This window comes from Podarcis gaigeae (assembly GCF_964106915.1).
Source record: "Podarcis gaigeae genome assembly, chromosome: 6".
Taxonomy (NCBI): Eukaryota; Metazoa; Chordata; class Lepidosauria; order Squamata; family Lacertidae; genus Podarcis; species Podarcis gaigeae.
In genome coordinates this window covers 29,924,527-29,943,762 of record NC_139682.1, presented here as the reverse complement: position 1 = coordinate 29,943,762, position 19,236 = coordinate 29,924,527, and the positions used below count along the sequence as shown (strand labels likewise).

At 39.3% G+C, this 19,236-nt stretch overlaps 1 protein-coding gene across 7 annotated transcripts in view; it reads left to right on the top strand.

Annotated features, from left to right (window-relative positions):
- The window catches only part of TOX2 (TOX high mobility group box family member 2), a 256,694-nt gene that overhangs the window by 91,017 nt on the left and 146,441 nt on the right, over positions 1-19,236 (top strand). For all 7 annotated transcript variants that reach the window (XM_083746262.1, XM_083746263.1, XM_083746259.1 and 4 more), the window contains exon 2: positions 18,785-18,850. In XM_083746262.1, the coding sequence (XP_083602388.1) occupies positions 18,800-18,850 (51 nt within the window). In that variant the 5' untranslated portion in view covers positions 18,785-18,799. The remainder of the gene's footprint in view (positions 1-18,784; positions 18,851-19,236) is intronic.

Genomic DNA, 19,236 nt, shown 5'->3' with positions numbered 1-19,236 from the left:
ATGACACATTTAAGATCATCCTTCCGCAAACATCTTTTTTGCAGTGTTGGGTTGCACTTTTGGACAGAGCAGTTGAATGGAAGATATTTTGGGTTGCCTCCAGTGCTACATGAGCAGACTTCTCCTTGAACAACATGACTTCTCTCCTTTTCCCGCGCATCCCCCAAATCTGCTCCGGAGGATCCCCTGATGGAGTAGATTTTGAGGGTGCGTGGTGGGGAGAGCTGCAGGGGGCAGGAATTAGAAGCTCCGGTGTGCATATAGAAGTATGCTGCGTGAGTGGAAGGTCAGCCTTAGATGCAACCCTGAAATAATGCATCACCAAGCATGCACAAACCCATAATGCTGGAATGGGGAGGAGGCAAGGCACAGTCTCCTCCTGCACTGTTTGGGGTTTTTTAGGTTTCCCTGGCTGCTTTGGCAAGAGTGGTGTTGCTGTAGCTTCCATGCCGCTGAGGTAAGAACCCAGTCATCGTAGCTTCTGCCATCCCAGCAGAGCATTAAATTCTGAGGCTGTGGTGCCTTCTGAACAATTACAGCTCACAGCAGTCCAAATGAAAATGTTTGTTGAAAACAACATGTGCATAATTAAGGCTTAATGAGCCCTTGTCTGTTTGGAATCTGCAATTAGATTTATAATAGAAAATACTAGCAAATGCCAAATAGCTTTGAAAGAAGCTGAGATGAAAGGTAATTTTGTCGCAAATCTAGTAATACTGTAATTGAATTGAGCTTGGAAGTGTTGAGGAAAACGATTGGGAAAGTATTGGGCAGGTATGCATTGTGCAGGTTTATCTTATCTGCCTGTTTGCCTATCTTTGAAGCTGTCAGTCCCACTTTTAACTGTTTATTAGAGCCGCACAATTTCTCCGAAACAAGCACAGATTCAATTTGGGTTTTCCTCTAAGCTATTAATTAGTTGGACAAAGCTGCTTTTTACACTGTCTCATCAACGTGTTTTAAACTTATTGTTGGCCATAATGATGATAATGCACCATCTGAAGCTCTCATTGTTCCACGCAAGGTTTGTAGAGTAACGATTAGAAGATGGAATAAGTTGTAAATGTTCAAATCTTTTAAACTCGCATTGTCTTTGTATGGGGCCAAATGTTTTTTTTTTAAACACTTCCTCATTCTGCCCCTTCATGAATCATTCATGAAAAGGCCAGATAAGAACTTCAAACTTTTACACAACCTCCTACTTGTAAAGCTGCATGGAGGCTATTGTAATAGTTATTCCTTTCTTTCTAGCATGCATGTCCTGCCTTTCATCAAAGTCACCTTTAGGCTGCTTGGAATAGGACACTAAAGTGCATAAACTTAAGTAGATGATGCCATGAAACAACAGAACCAGCTCATTTAAAAAATGCAGCAAAAATGCAATTAAAATAATCACTAATGGCATTAAAGACACGAGAGAGCAAGAAACTTTGCCCAGTATCTAAAAGATAAGGAGCCAATGTGCCTGGGGACTGAATTTCATAATTTGAGCACCACCACACAGAAGTCCCTGAGTCACCAGGAGACTCCCAGAGAAGAGTCTCTGCAGGAGTTATTAATTGGCAGGCAGTTCACACTAAAAAAAGATGCTCCTTTAGATCATGGGTGGACACACTTCAGGCTCTTGAGTTTTGAATATCAAAACTGAACGAAGCTCACAATGCTTCCATGCGTAGACCTATTCCTGGTTACCTCCCACTCTCCACTCACGGGCTTAAAAACATAAAATGAGCCTGCTGGATCAAGCCAATGTACAGCATCCTGTTCTCACAGTGGCCAACCAGAGGCCTGTAGGAAGCCTGCAAACGGGATATGAGCACAACAGTGGCAAGCTTAGTTCACCTGTCTTAATTTCAACCATTTGGGCTAGGGCTGATGGGAGCTGGAAGTCTGACTGTATCAGGTTCCTCACTCCTATAAATTAAGCTGGTGTTGGTGCAAGTATGTTTGTTTACAGATTTGCACAGCTGCTTCTGGGAAGGTTCAACCCATTTCATATTTCGGAGGAACATTATTCTTAGAAGCATCCGGCATTCAAATGTATTTCCAATTATTTCATTTTAAGTTCTGTTAACTTGGCTATGCTCTCCTCAATTTAGATCCCTTTTAGATAGACAAATATGTTTATTTAAATAAATCATCCTGCTTTAAGTTTCTTTTGAGGTTTGTTGATCAGACTAATGAGCATACTCCATATTTTTCTCATAAGCATAAAGTCTGTCTGAACAGAAACATGAAGAAAATTGGCACAGATGTAGGCTTTCAGAAGAAATTATTCATATTAGGGCTGATCAGTGAGAGAACTTATTTGGGGAGGGGGAATACGGAAAGGTTAGGGGTAGAGAAAAACTTCCACATTAAAAATAAACCTGAAGTTTTAATGGTAAGAAACATCCTTCAGCCTTGCCTGCATTTAGGTTTCGGCAAACTTTATTCTGGAATGATTTATGTTACTGCAAACTGTATTCTGTGGTATTCCAGAATTTTAAGTGCAACTTTAGTGATGGATATGAGACTTGTATAGGCCCCTGAAAAAGGCATCATACATCAGGAATATTTCTCTCACACGAGAATAATTTATACTGTTTGGCTGTGAAACAGTGTGTGCTGCGTTTGCTTTGATAGAAAGTGGGTGGGTTCCGCTGGGCGCTTGAGTTTGGATGAGATGGTAAATGATAGTGCAAACTGAGTTTCATAAACCAGCCTCAAACCAAGATTTCTGGTGCTGGTTTCTGGGCCCCAAACAACCCATGTTTAGGGAGTCAGGTTGAGTTTTGATGTTAAAAACAATCCATAATTAAGCCAGGAAAACCATGGTTTAATGTAGCTTCTGTACCAACTGGGCCTGAGTGTGCAGCTGTGTACAGGCAGAATTTAAAGTCCACCACAAACTGCTTTGCAGGTCTAGATCCAGGTTCCTATGAGCCCTTAGGACTGGCCCGCTATGCCATGGCTGACGGGTGGCCCAGGATCCTCTCTTCTACTCCTGCCCTATTAAAGTCCACTATTGGCAGATGAGTAGGTGGGGAGGACTTCCCAGCAACCAGCAAGGTGGGCAAAGGGACCAGCAGAGGTGGTGATGCCCTAAGCACAGAAGAAAGAGCAGCAACAGGAAGATGTTGATCATTCTGCTTGGTGCTGCTTTGTCTGTTGCCTTGAGTACAGCCAAGGCAAAATCAAAAGAAAGCACCATTTCCCCTTTTTTCATAGAATAATAAAGTTGTAGAGTTGGTAGGGAACCCAAGGGTCATCTAGTCGAACCCCCTGCAATACAGGAATCTTTTGCCCAGCATGGGGCTTGAACCCACGACCCTGGTATTAAGAGTCTCATGCTCTTACCAACTGAGAGCCCGGCATTCTTTTAACTGACATTCAATTATGAGAATCATTTAGCACGTTGTGAACCAGGCACTTATTCTCTATATTTATCTGAAACCCTGATTTATATTGAAAGAAAATAAAAACAAGGCAGTGTTTCTGGTTATCTTTTACTGTTATATTAACTTCTGACAATCTCTGTGGATTCTTTGTATGTAACATCTCTCTCTGTGCAAATGTACTCTCCATTTCCTGTGAGTTACATACAAGGTGTCTTTGTGTGAGTAGGATATGAAATCAGTACCATTATCGGTTAACCTTGTTTGTTTCGAGTTGTGTATACGTCTCAACTCAATGTGTGGGGACATGCAAAACTTGTTTGTTCCTTTGTCAAAGAAATACCAGCCAGGCCTGCACAATCTGTGACTTAACAAATGAAACCCTGAAAGTGGTGCATTTGGTACAGTTCATTTCATGTCATGTGACTCTTCTGCAGGGTCTATCAGTCTAATCTAGTCAAGGGTTAAAATAAAGCCGGGTTAACAGCAAAGCATCTTAGAGCACCTGGGCATTTTGCTGCTGTGCTGAAAGTGGCTGTTTTCCAGCAGAGCAGTTTCAAAGGGGAGCTCTAATTGGAAAAACAAAGTTAATAGCAAAGTTTTATTTGATATTCCTTGAGACTTGAATAGATAATGGTTTCCTGTCCCAGTACGAGTGCTGATTTACTTAACATTACAAGGATACAGTTACTTTTGTTGGGATTGGTCATTATGCTTATTTTAAATTGAATCGACACAGGCTGTGGTTTTTGCATTTATCTGCCATTTTAACTCCATTGTTGCAGTGCGTATCTGATGAAGTGATTTCACAAAACATGCCTGGATAAGAGGAATGTTATGATTGTGTAAAACTGCAGATGTGACAAGCAGTTCAATATTAGTAAACTTAACTATGGGTTTCCTATTCCTAGGGAAAACTTTAGCCCCAAAGTTATTAGTCAGTTTCTATATCATGATTGCTCTTCACCAGAGCTTGTCACTCCAACTATGAAAATGACCAAATGGGAAAGCTGTATTAAAATTTATTTCATTCTGCATGCTTTTCAAAGGTGTCACAGAATCAGTTGCAGGAAATGCCCTGTGAAAGAAAGCTGCAATGTTCAAAAGAGACCTACATTTGATTTTAAAAAATCACCAGATGTTTTAATGCAGTAAAGGGGTGTTTGTGGATCCTATAAAAATGCTCCAAAGCCCATTTTGCATAACAGTGGTGCAAATTAAGTCACTAGCAAGTAAAGCCACTTCAAGTCTAGTTACTGGGATATGTTCAGATAGATCAGTGGGATCCATGTTTCTGGGTAGTGATGGTGGGGGTTTTTGCCTGCTGGCTTTTGAAAACTCACACTGGGTTAAGTTTAAATGTTCCTGTACATATTTCATAACTATTTTCTCTCTCTCAATCTTGCATTTAGAGCCTGTATTCATTTCCTGGGACAATGCCCAGGGTAATTTAAAGAGAAGGGCCGTATATTAAGAGTCGGCTTTGATTACTTGCAGTAGGACTTATTTATTCCAACAGAATTGTGGCAATACTGCTGAGAAAGGTATTTTCTGAGGGTCAAATGAAAGCCAAATTTGACAGATCTTCTGCCATCCTGTGCATATCTTACTGGGTAAATCTTTGCCAACATGTTTTGGAGCAGTATATTCTGCTTGCTGTTGAAATGTTTCCGAAGTCTCAGATACACCAGGAACATCTTTTGGATACTATTCAGTGGCAAAACCTGCTTTCTTCCCACCAGCTCTATTTGCATATTTAATAATGGACATTTATTAAGAAAATATTGTCAGGTCATTCTCAAAAGGAGAGACTTTAAAGAAGCTGCCTTGGAATTTACATGGATTCCATCTTTCTATCAATGAATTCAAGGCAGTGTATTTAGGGTTTCCAGGAATCTTCAATCTTTGAACCAAGAAGACCCAAATCTGCTTAGCTTCAGTAAGGTGGCTGCAGTGTGATGCTCAGGGAAGTAAAATGTGTGGTTGAGATTTTTCTCTTTTGCCCTGTAGAGAGTAATTTAATTGGCTCTAGTATAGTAATCCCTGGGTTTTAGGCATCTATAGACTACTGGGGAAAGTTGGAAAAAGGAAAGCAACAGCAGCAGTACATCTTCACGATTTAAGAAAAAAGTATTGACCTTTGTTAAACAGAGAAGAAATTCATTCTATTGGACCCATCCCACGGTTTTGTAGAAATATAGAAATCTTTATAGCCTTTCCTTATTGGGGTCTTTTAGGAAAAAGGACATAGAAAGAATAGCCGAACGAAAAAAAATGGCTGCAAAGTAATCTCTGTTCTTTATAACACTTTCCTTTTTCTTATACATTCAGCCCTGAAAGGGTTAGCTCAGGAGTTTGATCTCTGCAGTGTTTTCACATTCTGTTTCTAATTTCCATGACAAAGATTGTAGGAGGGACAGAATAAGGAACAAAATTTGCAGGCCAATTTGAGGGCTATAATGGGAAGAGAAAATGGCAGGGGCAAAGTGGGGAGTGAGGGAGAAGAATTGTAATTAGACTTTGAAATAGAGAAAAATATTAATGTGCTTCCATTTCAGTCTAAAGACTAACTTTCTCTTACTGAAGCTGAGGGTTATATGGGAAGGATCTGAACTGTTTAGCAAGTTCTTGAATAAACTGTGTGAATTATTATATGAATTATGCCCACTAAGGAGTAGCTGTATTATTTAATGTGCAGCAGTACCTCCAAATTCCTTACTATTGTTGATGATTAACAGTACAACCCATAAAGCACCCTTAGACTGTAGTCCAATGGGAATTATTTTTAAGCAAATGTACATGAACTACGTGTTATTAGGCTTGAAAGGACTGGGATGAGGAGCACACATCTTTCTTTGACACTCCTTGAAGTTGTTTACTGAGCAGGAGCAGGAGGTCCTGTTTGTTTCAAAAGCATTTGCTTCCAAAAAGTCAGAATTGCCACTTTCATCTTGAATTTGTCCCTCTTTCTCTTTCTTGAAATAATAAAATAAAAGTAGAAAGAAAGAATCCTTTGAAAGAAAAACTACATCACCGGCTTTAAATCCAAATGTGGCATTAAATCCAAAACAGAATCTCACAGCAGCTTGAAAACCATTCCTTATTAAATGCCAAATCACTTTTGCAGTAGCTTTGCTTCTGTAACCACCTAAATAGCGTGAGAAATAACAATGCATGCTGTAGTGATGAAAACAAAGTCGGTGGTCAGCCCTGTCACATAGTGTGTGCAGCAGTGAGAAATAGAACTGTTGCTACTTAGTTCCCTATAGTTTTCTGAGGGTTTAAATAAATTTGTTGCTGAACTATTGACCCTCTTTGACATTACCAACTCAGGGGAAATCCATGCATTTCAGTGGTCAAATGAATAATGCTAAGTGGATCACTGTGGGCAAGAGTTTGTATAAAGGTCTTAATGGGAAAACTGCAGTTAAAAGAGATTAGGCTAACCTTAGTGGTATATATTCCCAGAAGGGAGCCGATGCTTAATAATTCTTTTAGGAAAACACACTGGTGGCCCTGTGGGTAGGAGATTTCGATGGCAGCAGGCCAGAGGAAGACATTTTACATCCCTGGGACTTGACAGAAAGGAGCATTGACAAAGCAGGCATGGCAGCATTCTGAGGTGTTTGTTTTAGTATTAACCCTGCAGATTGTACATATGGCTTCTGATCTGCCACAAGGACTTGGAACTTTACAAGGAAGGAACTAGCTCAGGGATTAATACTACAGCTAAGATAGGAGAAAAAGGATGAAGGAAAAACTACAGTATTTCGATTCTTAAAGCCTGTAGGACAGGCATGTACAAAGTCTGTTTTGGGGGCCTAATCTGGCCCGCTGGTTGGTTTAATCTGGCCCCTGTGGCAGTTTATTTCGTGGGGTAAAATCCTAAAAAAACTTCAGCAACATTGGTTGGCCCACACTGCCCTTCAGTTCATAAAATCTGGCCCTCTTTGGAAAAAGTTTGGACACCACTGATGTAGGAAATGTAATTTTTAATAATGAAGTTAGAAGTTTTATTTACAAATAAATAAATAATAAAAGCAGGTGTGTGTGTTATTATATCTCAACCTACATGACAGTATAAATTTAATAAGTATTGACACAAGAGCGTTGCTATTCATGTAATTAAAGTATATATATATGCTTTAATGCATATATATATATATATATATATATATATATGCTTTAATTAACAACTAAAAGGCTATTTCCTGTACATCCCTGGTAGATATAATCTTTAAGATTGGTTAAGACTTAAGACTTTTAAGATTGTCAGACAAACCCATGCAAAAGCTCCCCTTGTTTTCATTGGATATCGAATATTAACTACCCAGAAGCTCTCTTGATCCTGCCCCCTTTATTTGAAGCGTGTTTATTTTGTTTTTTGTTTTTTATAAATATTTATTAAGGTTTTTTTTTTATAAAAGAAATACATAGATAATAAACAACATTACTTATATCATAACAAAATTTCATAACTTGTTTGGACTTCCTCACGTCTCCTGCTCCCACTTACATCGTTAAAAAGTTTTTTTTTCAAGCAAATTATCATCTTGTTTACAATCTTATATCCACTCATTTAAGTATAGTCTAGCGATTCTCCGAAAGGTTTATGTTTTCCTTAATCTCACTTATCATCAAATTCCAGTCTAGTTTAGTGGTGGCCAATTATTTATGATCAAGCATCCTTCTTAACATTCAACCAAATTACAATATTTTTGTAAATAAATCTTAAATTTCTTCCAATCTTCTTCAATCCTTTCTTCTCCCAGGTCTCAGATTCTGCCAGTCATCTCCGCCAATTGCATATAGTCCATCAGCTGCATCTGCCACTCTTCCAGTGTGGGTAGATATTGTGTTTTCCAATTCTTAGCAATGAGTATCCTTGCTGCCGTTGTTGCATACATAAAAAATGTTCGGTCCTTCTTTAACACCTTCTGGTCGACAATACCCAGGAGGAAAGCCTCTGGTTTCTTAGTGAAGGTATACTTAAATACCTTTTTCAACTCATTATATATCATTTCCCAGAAGGCCTTCACTTTAGGGCAAGTCCACCAGAGGTGAAAGAATGTTCCTTCATTTCCTTTACATTTCCAACATTTATTATCAGACAAATGGTATATTTTGGCAAGTTTAACTGGGGTCATGTACCATCTGTATATCATTTTCATTACATTTTCCTTCAACGCATTACATGCAGTGAAGTTCAGCCCAGTGGTCCACAACCTTTCCCAGTCCTCAAACATAATGTTATACCCAATATCCTGTGCCCACTTTATCATAGCAGATTTAACCATTTCGTCTTGTGTGTTCCATTTTAACAGCAAGTTATACATTCTTGATAGTACCTTAGTCTTTGGTTCTAACAATTCTGTTTCTAACTTTGATTTCTCCACCTGGAACCCTAACTTTTTGTCATTTTTGAAAACTTCTTTAATCTGAGCGTAATGTAACCAGTCTCGCACTTTATCCTTCATTTTCTCCAAACTCTGCAATTTCCAATTGTCTCCATCTTTTTCTAATATTTCCCAATATTTTGGCCATTTGGCCTCCATATTGGGTCTTTTTCGGGCCTTAGCTTCCAGAGGGGAAAGCCACCTCGGAGTTTTATTTTCCAATAAGTCTTTGTATTTTGTCCAGACATTAAATACTGCTTTCCTGACAATATGGTTCTTAAAGGCCTTATTGATCTTAACTTTGTCATACCATAAGTATGCATGCCAACCAAAAGCATTGTTAAAACCTTCCAGATCCAATACATCAGTGTCTTCGAGAAGTAGCCAGTCTTTTAGCCAGCAGAAAGCTGCGGCTTCATAGTACGGCTTTAAGTCTGGCAGGGCAAAGCCCCCTCTTTCTTTCGCATCAGTTAATATCTTATACTTAATTCTGGGCTTTTTGCCCTGCCAGACAAATTTAGAAATATCTCTCTGCCACTTCCGGAAACACTCCGTCTTGTCCACAATTTGCAATGTTTGAAACAAAAACAACATCTTTGGCAATACATTCATCTTAATAGCAGCAATTCGGCCTAACAAAGAAAGCTTCAATTTTGTCCAATTGTCCAAGTCTCTCTTAATTTCAGACCAACATTTTTCATAATTATCCTTAAATAGACTCAGATTTTTTGCTGTTATGTTTAGCCCTAGGTACTTTACTTTTTTTTACCATAGTTAATTCTTTTTCTCTCTGAAACCGTTCTGACTCTGTATCTGTCAAGTTTTTTCCCAGCACCTTAGTTTTCTGTTTATTTAGTTTAAATCCCGCCACCCGACCAAAGTCTTGAATCAGTTGTAATACTCTTTTTGTACTAGATTCTGGCTCCTGCAGAGTCAAAACTAGGTCATCTGCAAAAGCTTTAAGTTTATATTGTTTCGCTCCGACCTGAATCCCTTGCACCAACCGGTCCCCTCTGATCATATTCAAGAGCACCTCCAGAACCGAAATAAATAACAGAGGGGAAATCGGGCAGCCTTGTCGTGTACCTTTTTCAATTTTAAACTCTTCTGTAACCACATTGTTAACTATCAATTTTGCCTTCTGTTCTGAGTATATTGCATCAATCCCATTCTCAAAACCCTGTCCCACTCCCATTTCTTTTAGATTTCCCTTCATAAATTTCCAAGAGATATTATCAAAGGCCTTCTCCGCGTCTATAAAAATTAACACTGCTTTTGTATTTATGTCTGTTTGCAAAAGTTCTAAAATATCAATAATGTTCCTTGTGTTAGCGAACATGTGTCTACCTGGGAGAAAGCCTGCCTGATCTTTATGAATTACTTCATTTTAAGCGTGTTTATTTTGGTAGCATTGGAGCCTATGGGCTCATTCATCCATTCTGTGCAAAAGTATGTGACACGACATAGCCATATCTTTTAAAAATCCCATAACACTTCAGTATTTAAAAGCTCGATATAGTTCAATCAAAATAGTAGCATTTGCAAATTGGGATTTTGATATCACTGTTAATGATACACAACTTCTTTCTGTTGTGAACCGCCCTGGGATCTTCAGATGGAGGGCAGTATACAGATTTAATAAACAAACAACAACTTCATCAAAGTGCTGTGGGTGCCACTTAGAAAACGACTGCTTTGAGGGTGGTGGTATAACACAGAATTAGAGAAAGTCTCTCAATAAAACACATACGGAACATACTTGAGCCTCCCATCCACCTCCCATCAGAAAGGCCCTTTCACATACAAACCCCAATTCCACACACACCCAACAAACCACCCACAAAACAGGACCACCAACCAGGATGTCTAAAGCTGCTGGATTAGCGATCCCTGGTTTGCAGCTTTATAAGTAAAACATACATTTACTTTTATTCATTTGAATGTATGGAGTGCGGAAAGTGCTACAGCGAAGGTTCGAAACTGACCGTACATCTATAAACACACAGAGGAAAAACGGTACAAGTGAACAGTTGAGGGAGTTGGGTATGTTTAGCTTGGAAAAGAGGAGACTGAGAGGAGATATGATAGCCATCTTCAAATATCTAAAGGGTTGTCACGTGGAGAATGGAGCTAGCTTGTTTTTTCCTGCTATAGTGGCTAGGACACACCAACCAATGGATTCAAGAATGGAGATTCTGACTAAACATCAGGAAGAACTTTTTGATTCTAAGAGCTGTTTGACAGCGGAACAGACTCCTTCGGAAAGTGGTGGATACTCCTTCCTTGGAGGTTTGTAAGCAGAGGCTGGATGGCCATCTGTCATGGATGCTTTAGCTGAGATTCCTGCATTACAGGGAGGTTGGACTAGATGACCCTTGGGGTCCCTTCCAACTCTACAGTTCTATGATTCTAACCAGAGTTTGGATTGTGAAGTTATTCCTAGAAATGAACTGGAAGCCAATGCAAATTAGAACCAGAGAAGCATACAGTACTCAAAAAAATGGGCCCCATTTAACACTCTGGCTGCTACGTGTGGGGCTAAACACTTTTTAAGGGCAGCCCCACACAGAGTGCACAGATTGGGAACAAGATGTGTTAAAGTGGCCAGATATTCTTTCTCCACTGGCTGGTATAGCTACAGCATCTGGCAAAACTGTGCAAAGACATCTTTGAGCTCAGGTGCTACCAGACAGTTTAGGAGCAAAACCAACTCCAGGAACTCGCTCAGACTGCTCTCAGCCTGTCCCAGCAATGTCTGTGAAATTTGCTGCTTTGCTGACAGTGCTTTCCTGGTCCGATTCTGGACAAGATGTTTGTATTTTTTAAAGATCATTTACAAACAAACAAAAATCCCAATTCTTACAGCTTTCTTTTTACTATTTTTATAGCGCTTATAGTATTTGTAGTGCATGTCAATGTTACCTTTAAAAACGTTAAAAAGCTTCGTTCCATTGCTTTTTATCTAGAACAAATGACCTAAAATTGCAAACTGAAGAAGAAAAAAATTTATGGGAATCTGTTTTGTAGTTACTACCTAAGCAACATGGAGTTTGTTGAATTTGAAGTTTGAACGAAAAGGTTAAAAACACTTAGTTGCTTTTTTCACCAGAGCTCATTGCAGATACCACACTCAACAAACATCAAGCCATTGATCTAGTTACAGGTAGGTAGCCATGTTGGTCTGCCGTAGTCGAAACAAAATAATAATAATAAAATCCTTCCAGTAGCACCTTAGAGACCAACTAAGTTTGTTATTGGTATGAGCTTTCGTGTGCATGCACACTTCTTCAGATACACTGAAACAGAAGAAGAAACAATCTGAAGAAGTGTGCATGCACACGAAAGCTCATACCAATAACAAACTTAGTTGGTCTCTAAGGTGCTACTGGAAGGATTTTTTTTTGTTTTCTGTTTCGATTAAGCCATTGAATTCAGCTTGACACCTCCATGGCTGGTTGTCAGTTAATCCTAGGCGTGGTGTTATTTCTCACACAGTCCCACCCTACTTCAAATTATGTAACCAGCAAACAGTAACAACAACACAGAAGAACAATGTGCTAGCGAACAAACAGAGGAATATAATACGTGTGTGTGTGTGTAATATAATATGAAGAGAACCAATTCAATTAAAATCTGATAGTAGATAAGCCAAAAGGAGAGACCCAGAAGCAACAGTTGAAATTCAGTAAGTGGGTATCAAAAATAGTTTGATGCAAACTACCAAATCCTGATGTTTTTTAAGCTGGTACGCTGCTCATGAATGAATATTAAAATAAAATTCCTAATTCTGTTCTTCAACAAGCTTGCCTGTAATCTGAAGGGAGGAATTACCTGTTGAAGAACCAAATTAATGTCTTTAAAAAATCCTCCTATCCATTTAAAAAACGTAATTTGGCCCCTGGTAGTAATAATGGCCACTTGTTGACGACCTCCTCCTCCTCCTCCTCCTCCTCCTGTTAGTGGTGGTGTGTATAGATGCACTATATACACTATATGTATTATATATAGAATCATAGAATTCTGGAGTTAGAAGGGACCTTGAGGATCTTCTAGTCCAACCCCCTGCATTGCAGGAATATGCAGCTGTCCCAAATGGGGGTTGAACCTGCAACCTTGGTGTTATCAGCACCACACTCTAACCAACTGAGTATTAATATAGATAGACCATTATGGCTGTGAGATCTGCTCCCTGCCTTGCATGCCTTTTTACATCTGACCTGGGAGGGCAGGGACCTGATTGATTCCACCTACAAATGCCAAGGCTGCTGAACAGACTCTTCTTTTTGGGGTATGATTTAGGGTTAAAATAATAATAATAATAATAATAATAATAATAATAATAATAATAATAATAATAATAATAATAAAATCTTTATTTTTCAATCTTACAATTTGTGTGGAAATTGTTCAGTTTGGCTGAGTACTTTCTAATGTGTTTTATTAATGGTTTGTGACTACTTTTGTTATATTTGTAATTATGTAGAAAAATTTCATGTTGGAAGACACCTTGAGCATGGTTTTAACTATGGAAAGTCAGCATACAAATAAAATGATGGCAGTGTTAATATCCAATTTAAATAGAATAGATAAAATCTTTCAGAGCTTTGCAAGAATTAGGCATCACCCATGCCTGTTTTTCTTTTTCTGCTCTAAAATTCTTCTTTGTTTATTGGGCATACAAAGTAAAATATGTATTTTAAATCAATTGCATGGGGACTGAAGAATAATTAAGACGGTAGTTCCGGGCTATTTTCTCTCTCAAATAAACAGAACAAGGAAGAAAACTGTTTCCATTGTGCAGGATGTTTAGGTAATTAAGGATAAATCAGATCAATTTTTTTTTATCGGAAATAGAGTATGATGAATGTATGTCCTTATATCTGGAAATTGATTAGTATCTCGACATGCATGAGGAGATACTTCTAATCGAAACTGGGAGAAAACCATTCTAACAAAAGGCAAATATTAAAATATTTTGTTTCAACCGTAAATCAGTGTGGAATGATGAAGCTGATTGTCTTCAATTTCGTTGCGCGGTGCAATGAGAATGAGAATGCAGCACACATTATTTATTTCCTATACCTGGCTATAGCATAAGTGGCAAACATTTAATTGAAAAAATACCCTGGCAGGAGAATTTTTATAATAAATTTGTTTGTGCCCTTACTGCCTGGAGGGGTAAAAAAAAAAAAATCTAATCTGCAGTAAGGAAGTTCTGAAGTTTCCCCTGAATTTTGAGGGTTGATTTTCAGCCTCACTGGTTGGCAATCAGAAGCAGAGTAATTTTCAAGACAGGCTTCATTACAGTTACTGAGTTGGCGACAAGTATAGTATATAAAGCAATAAAACAAGTATGTTTTACCAAATTGGAATTACATAACGGGAGAGTCTGCATTTGCTTCCAAGGAAATAGCACCTTTTAAAAAGGCATAGATATGAAGATGAACTCAATTTCTTGCCTAGTTCTAGAAAGGAGCTGATACAATTAGGGCTTCATCCCGGAGATGGAAAATAATGGGTTTTGAATGGATATAGAAATGAGCATGCATTTTATGAGAGATGTAGATTAATACTGCTTGCAGTAGTATACATCTGGAATAGAAGATATGCAATATTTGGTGCAATGCTAAATTCACCTCCTGTTGAATTGTGTTTTGTAATCATGGTTTCAAAGCTGCAACCTTTGTTTTCTAGTTGCATCATTGTGGGAGTCAGCTCTACTGATTTGGAATCTGGACCGCTTAATGTAGTTGCAAATTATTGAGATTATGGCAGACTAGATATGATGCAACAATATCTGAAACAGCGTACCTTCTAACGTTTCACAGAAGAAAATAGGAACATGCTTGTAATATTGAAGTCACATGTGTGACTCCACATCAGCCCTAAGATTTGCATCAGTCTGTAAATTCGAGTTCTAAGTGGTTCTCTATAAAATGAAGCTGTGTGTTCCTGATTCACTATAATTGGGAATCTAAAATAGCTGTAACTCCCCCCCCCCCCAATTTGGCCAAAGTGGATGAAATTTACAAGCACAGGAGCTTTTCCAGGGTGAAGCAAGCCTGCCAAATTGCAGACAAATCAGTTCAAAGGCTTTTTGTAGGGTAATTAAAAGGCTCCAGGTTCCTCCATAACTCATGTTAGGGCAATTCATCTAGTAGGCCAAAACTCTAAAATCCATAGGTTTCACATTTTTGAGGGGGAAGAGTGGGAGTTTGTCTCTTTTTCTTTCTTACTTTAAAATAATTAAAAAGTGACTGAGTGATATGCATTATTGCTTGTACGTTTTTGTACAACACAAATTTTGACCCTGTGTAGGTCATATGGTGTACATAGCATGGGTTGATTTCATGTTGTATATTAGATGCAATACCGTTTGTGGCCAGCCTCTTCACACCCTAAGTCACACCCAGGTCACTATTACTTTACCTTTCTTTGTGTGCAGTGTGGTGGCTGTCCTTGCATAAACTCAATTCAGTGCATGATGACACAGTAGTTGTGTCACCAAAGGAACTGAGCAGGTCTTTGAGTCTTGCACTTTATTTTATGACATATAAATTAAGGTGTAATTGATGTACCTACTTATCAAAGCTATTGTTTCTGGTTTTCTCCAGTGTGGTTAAAATTCTTCAGTTATTTTCAGTTAATGCCTTGCTAGGTAGGGACTACATATGAAGCTGTAAAACAGGGGTCTCCAGTTCTGTATTTTATTAAATAACAGGGTTGGGGATGTTTATCAAGGGGGATGGGGAGGAAGGGAATTATTATCCTTTCCTTGCCTGCCAATGCCCTCCTACAAACCCTTCTTCTTTTGCTTCTGCTACCACCCCTCGCTCCAAACAGACTTGTTTCCAGGCTCTGAGTCCAGCTGATGGGAAAGCTGATGCCATATTGAGTTTATATGCATCAGAAGAAGTTTGAACTTTTGCACTGAAATATCTTGGAGGAACATGTTTGCCCTTAGATGCAGTCTCACTGTGATTTTTAGTGTGGAAGACAGGAAAGCTAAATTTATTAAAGGAAATGCATATTTAGGTAGTTCCTAGTTTAATTCTATCAAAGTTGGAGGTACAAAGAGCCATACTTATTCTTTCATCTCGGTAGAGACACGCAAGATGTCTTCTCTCTCATAGTGGGATGAATGGAGAAGGAAGGGATGGAGGAAGTGAGGTCAGCAACCCTAAGGGCATCAGTTTAGCGCATGGTAGTTCAGAAAAGCAGTCTAGGAAGCTTGGAGTTTCCTGCCTTTATCTGCATTCTCCCCATGCAAAACACAGCTAGAGGTAGTAAGTATGGTGTACTTACTACAAGCTAGGTTGCATCCCAACATTTCCAGCAAATGGTACCTGGGGGATGGGGAGAAGTGTTATGTGGTGGACGAGATAAGCATTCCTACTTCTCCCAAGTATTTTCCCCTGCAAAGACCACCCAGCACCTGCAGTCATGTTGCAGGATCCCATGTTTGCCAGCATTTCATATAGCTCCAGACTTTCAGCCTTTGTTCAAAATCATTGCCTAAAGAAGAATTCTGTTTAAAGCCTGAAGCTTACAGATTTCAACCAGTGATGTTGATGTACTAAAAAAGTTTCATTGACCTGTTTTATATTTTTGTTTGTTCAAAATCCCAGATTTGAATAATAATGGAAAAGATCAGCTACCTCTAGCAGTGTTGTGGCATCCAGTCCTTTTCTGGTGCTCAGATAAAGTAATCAAGAAAGGGGTTCTTTAAGTCTGACTTGCACTTACTGTAGAAGCTTTATTACATTGCAAAATTCTGAAGGTAAGATTGGGGCCTTCCCTGTAAGAACGTGCACTGGAGAAAGAAATCAGAACAAGTTTGGTGATTTCCTTCAGATTCTCAGTCTCTGTGGTTCAAAGCACTCTTACGTGATATTTCACCACCTGTGCATAATTTTTGCTACGTTGCCCCATAGCAATACAGATGAGTAAGATTTCACTCGAGCAGTTTTGACAGATTCATGCTGATAAGATGCTGAATAAAGGAGGGAGACAAAAGAAATAAGTAAAGGTGGAGCAGGAGAGAAAACTGGAGCGCAGGTTAATCTTTGTCACAGTTCCTTTTAGGTTTACATGTTTTTTAATACTGTAATTAATGCAGAAAGTATAATTTGTAAGAAATAATCCAGTATGGCTTGTATAATTACAAGGGTTTGCACCCAGCATCTTGCGCCCATAGTAGAGCTATCTGTGAGTATCAGCTGCTAGATTGAGAAAGCCTTGTATGCCAAAGGGCCTTTCCTTCATTCGGGAGACAAGGGTCACCTGAGACTTTATGTCTTGGGCAGGGACTCTTGTTAATTGTAAGATCCGTTTTCTGTTGGAAGCCTGCTGCTTCTGTTTTCAAATGACTTTGCAAGAGATATTGGTTGGAGGATAACCCAAAGTATCATGTAGCAGGGAAGGATTGGCAAGCAGAAACACAGACATACACACAATCCGAGATGTAAATAGTGCCATTCTCCAAGTGGCATGGGTAACATCTTTAGAAGTCAGAAAATCAGTTGTATAGAGGAGACCAAGGAAGTGTTCACATTCCCATTTACTGTTCTCTCATTTCCAGTATTGGTTTTTCATCCATGTTCACATTATAATTTCCAAAATGCATCTGTATCCTGTACAGTGGTACCTTGGTTTACAACCATAATCCGTTCCGGAGGTCTGTTGGTTGTAACCCAAGACACGCTTTCACCAATGGGACCTCCAAAATTTTTTTGTTCGTAAAAAAAAAAAAGCACTATAATTCAAAAAAAGGTTGCAAACCGGGACACACACTTCCGGGTTTGATGTGTTTGTAATCCAAAATGTATGCAAACCAAGACATATGCAAACCAAGGTACCACTGTGCTTTGCGTTGTTTCGCAAACCAGCTTGACATTGATTGGAGCCCTAAAGCTGTTCCTAATCCAACTCTAGCGATGGTGTGAAACACCCCCACCGCTCAACATCCCTTGGTGTGCGCTCAGACATAGAAGAATTGAAGCTTTGCTGATGTGAGCAGCTGGGAAGGGGGGGGGAGCTGTGAAATGCAGCAGAAGACAACAAGTTCACTATACTCAAAAGCAATAATATGAACACACTCTAAGATACAGGTAAATTGTTTTCCTAGGTGGGAAGTTGCAGTGTACTTTCCCACCATAGGCTACCATAAGCTGCTAGGACAACTCACTGCGGATGATTTGGTTCACCTACAACCAGCTCCAAACTGGCTCAGGGGAGCCATGACAGGAAAACCTATAATCAAGTTAGATGGGAGAGACTGTGCCTCTAACACTCGCTGAGTTGAATGAACCCCTTTTGCAATCCAATACAAGAATAGAGCAGGCAAAATGAAGGGGGTGGGAATACCCTTGTTTAAGTAGAATCCTTTCTTAAAGGTTCAGGTTTCCAGGGACCCAGTGGAGGGGGGAGCAAAGGGAGAAGAGCAAAAATAACTACCCCACAATGCCAGGTGCAACATGTGGGGGAGGGGACAGTGTGCATCCTTGGGTGTAAAATCATGCAGAGTAGACTTACTGAAATTTGTGGACCTCAGTTTTGTTAATTAATTTCAATGGGTCTACTCTGAGTAAAGCTTCCTTGACCATGACCCCAAATCCTCATGGGTGATAAAGGGTGGTGGAGTACTCTGTTTTTCTGACAGTGGGATCTACAGAACTTCTTCTTGTGTGTCTTTTTTTTTTATTTCTTAGGAGTCTCATTCAGTAGGTGCAAACTGAGCCTTGATTACACTGGACATGCAATCTCAGGATGCCTCTCTATAGGTGCATAATATGTGGGGTCATGTCCTTGTCCATGTTAATGAAGAGCACCCATGGGAAAGTTGGTGTACACAACCCAATTTGCTTTGGGCAGGAGAGTCAGTATGAGCTCACCCTTTTCAGGCAAAATGGAACTTTTTTGAATGAAAGTGCTTGGAAAACACCTAAAATAGCAGCAGAACCTAGCTCTCCTGGCTACAGTGATAACCACTGGTTTCTTCTGTCTTTCCAGTTTGACGGAGAGAACATGTATATGGGAATGAATGACAATAACCAGGAGTTCCTCTCAGCAAATCAGGTAAAATGCAACAATCTTTGTGGGCTGTGTGTATATGCAGGGTATCAAACAATGCTCATTATTTGCTTGTGTGCTGTCCTGTATTAGTTGTAATTAAATTGCTTGTGCATTACTAAGGACACGGCATAGTGCAGAGGTGTCAAATAGCACCTCAAATGTCCCCTTCCCCGTAAATGTCTGCAAAGGCTGTGCAAGGTTTTCTACCATTTCAGAACAGCGTTTATAGAGGAAGACTCGTTTCATTTTTAACCTTTACTACCCTATGAAAAGCCGGCGCATACTGGAGGAAAGGCACACTCATACTTCTCATGTTATACATTTGATCTCTCACACAGGGTTGGCTTTGAAATTCATTTCAAATGAGGATTTGAGACCAGTCGGCTTGC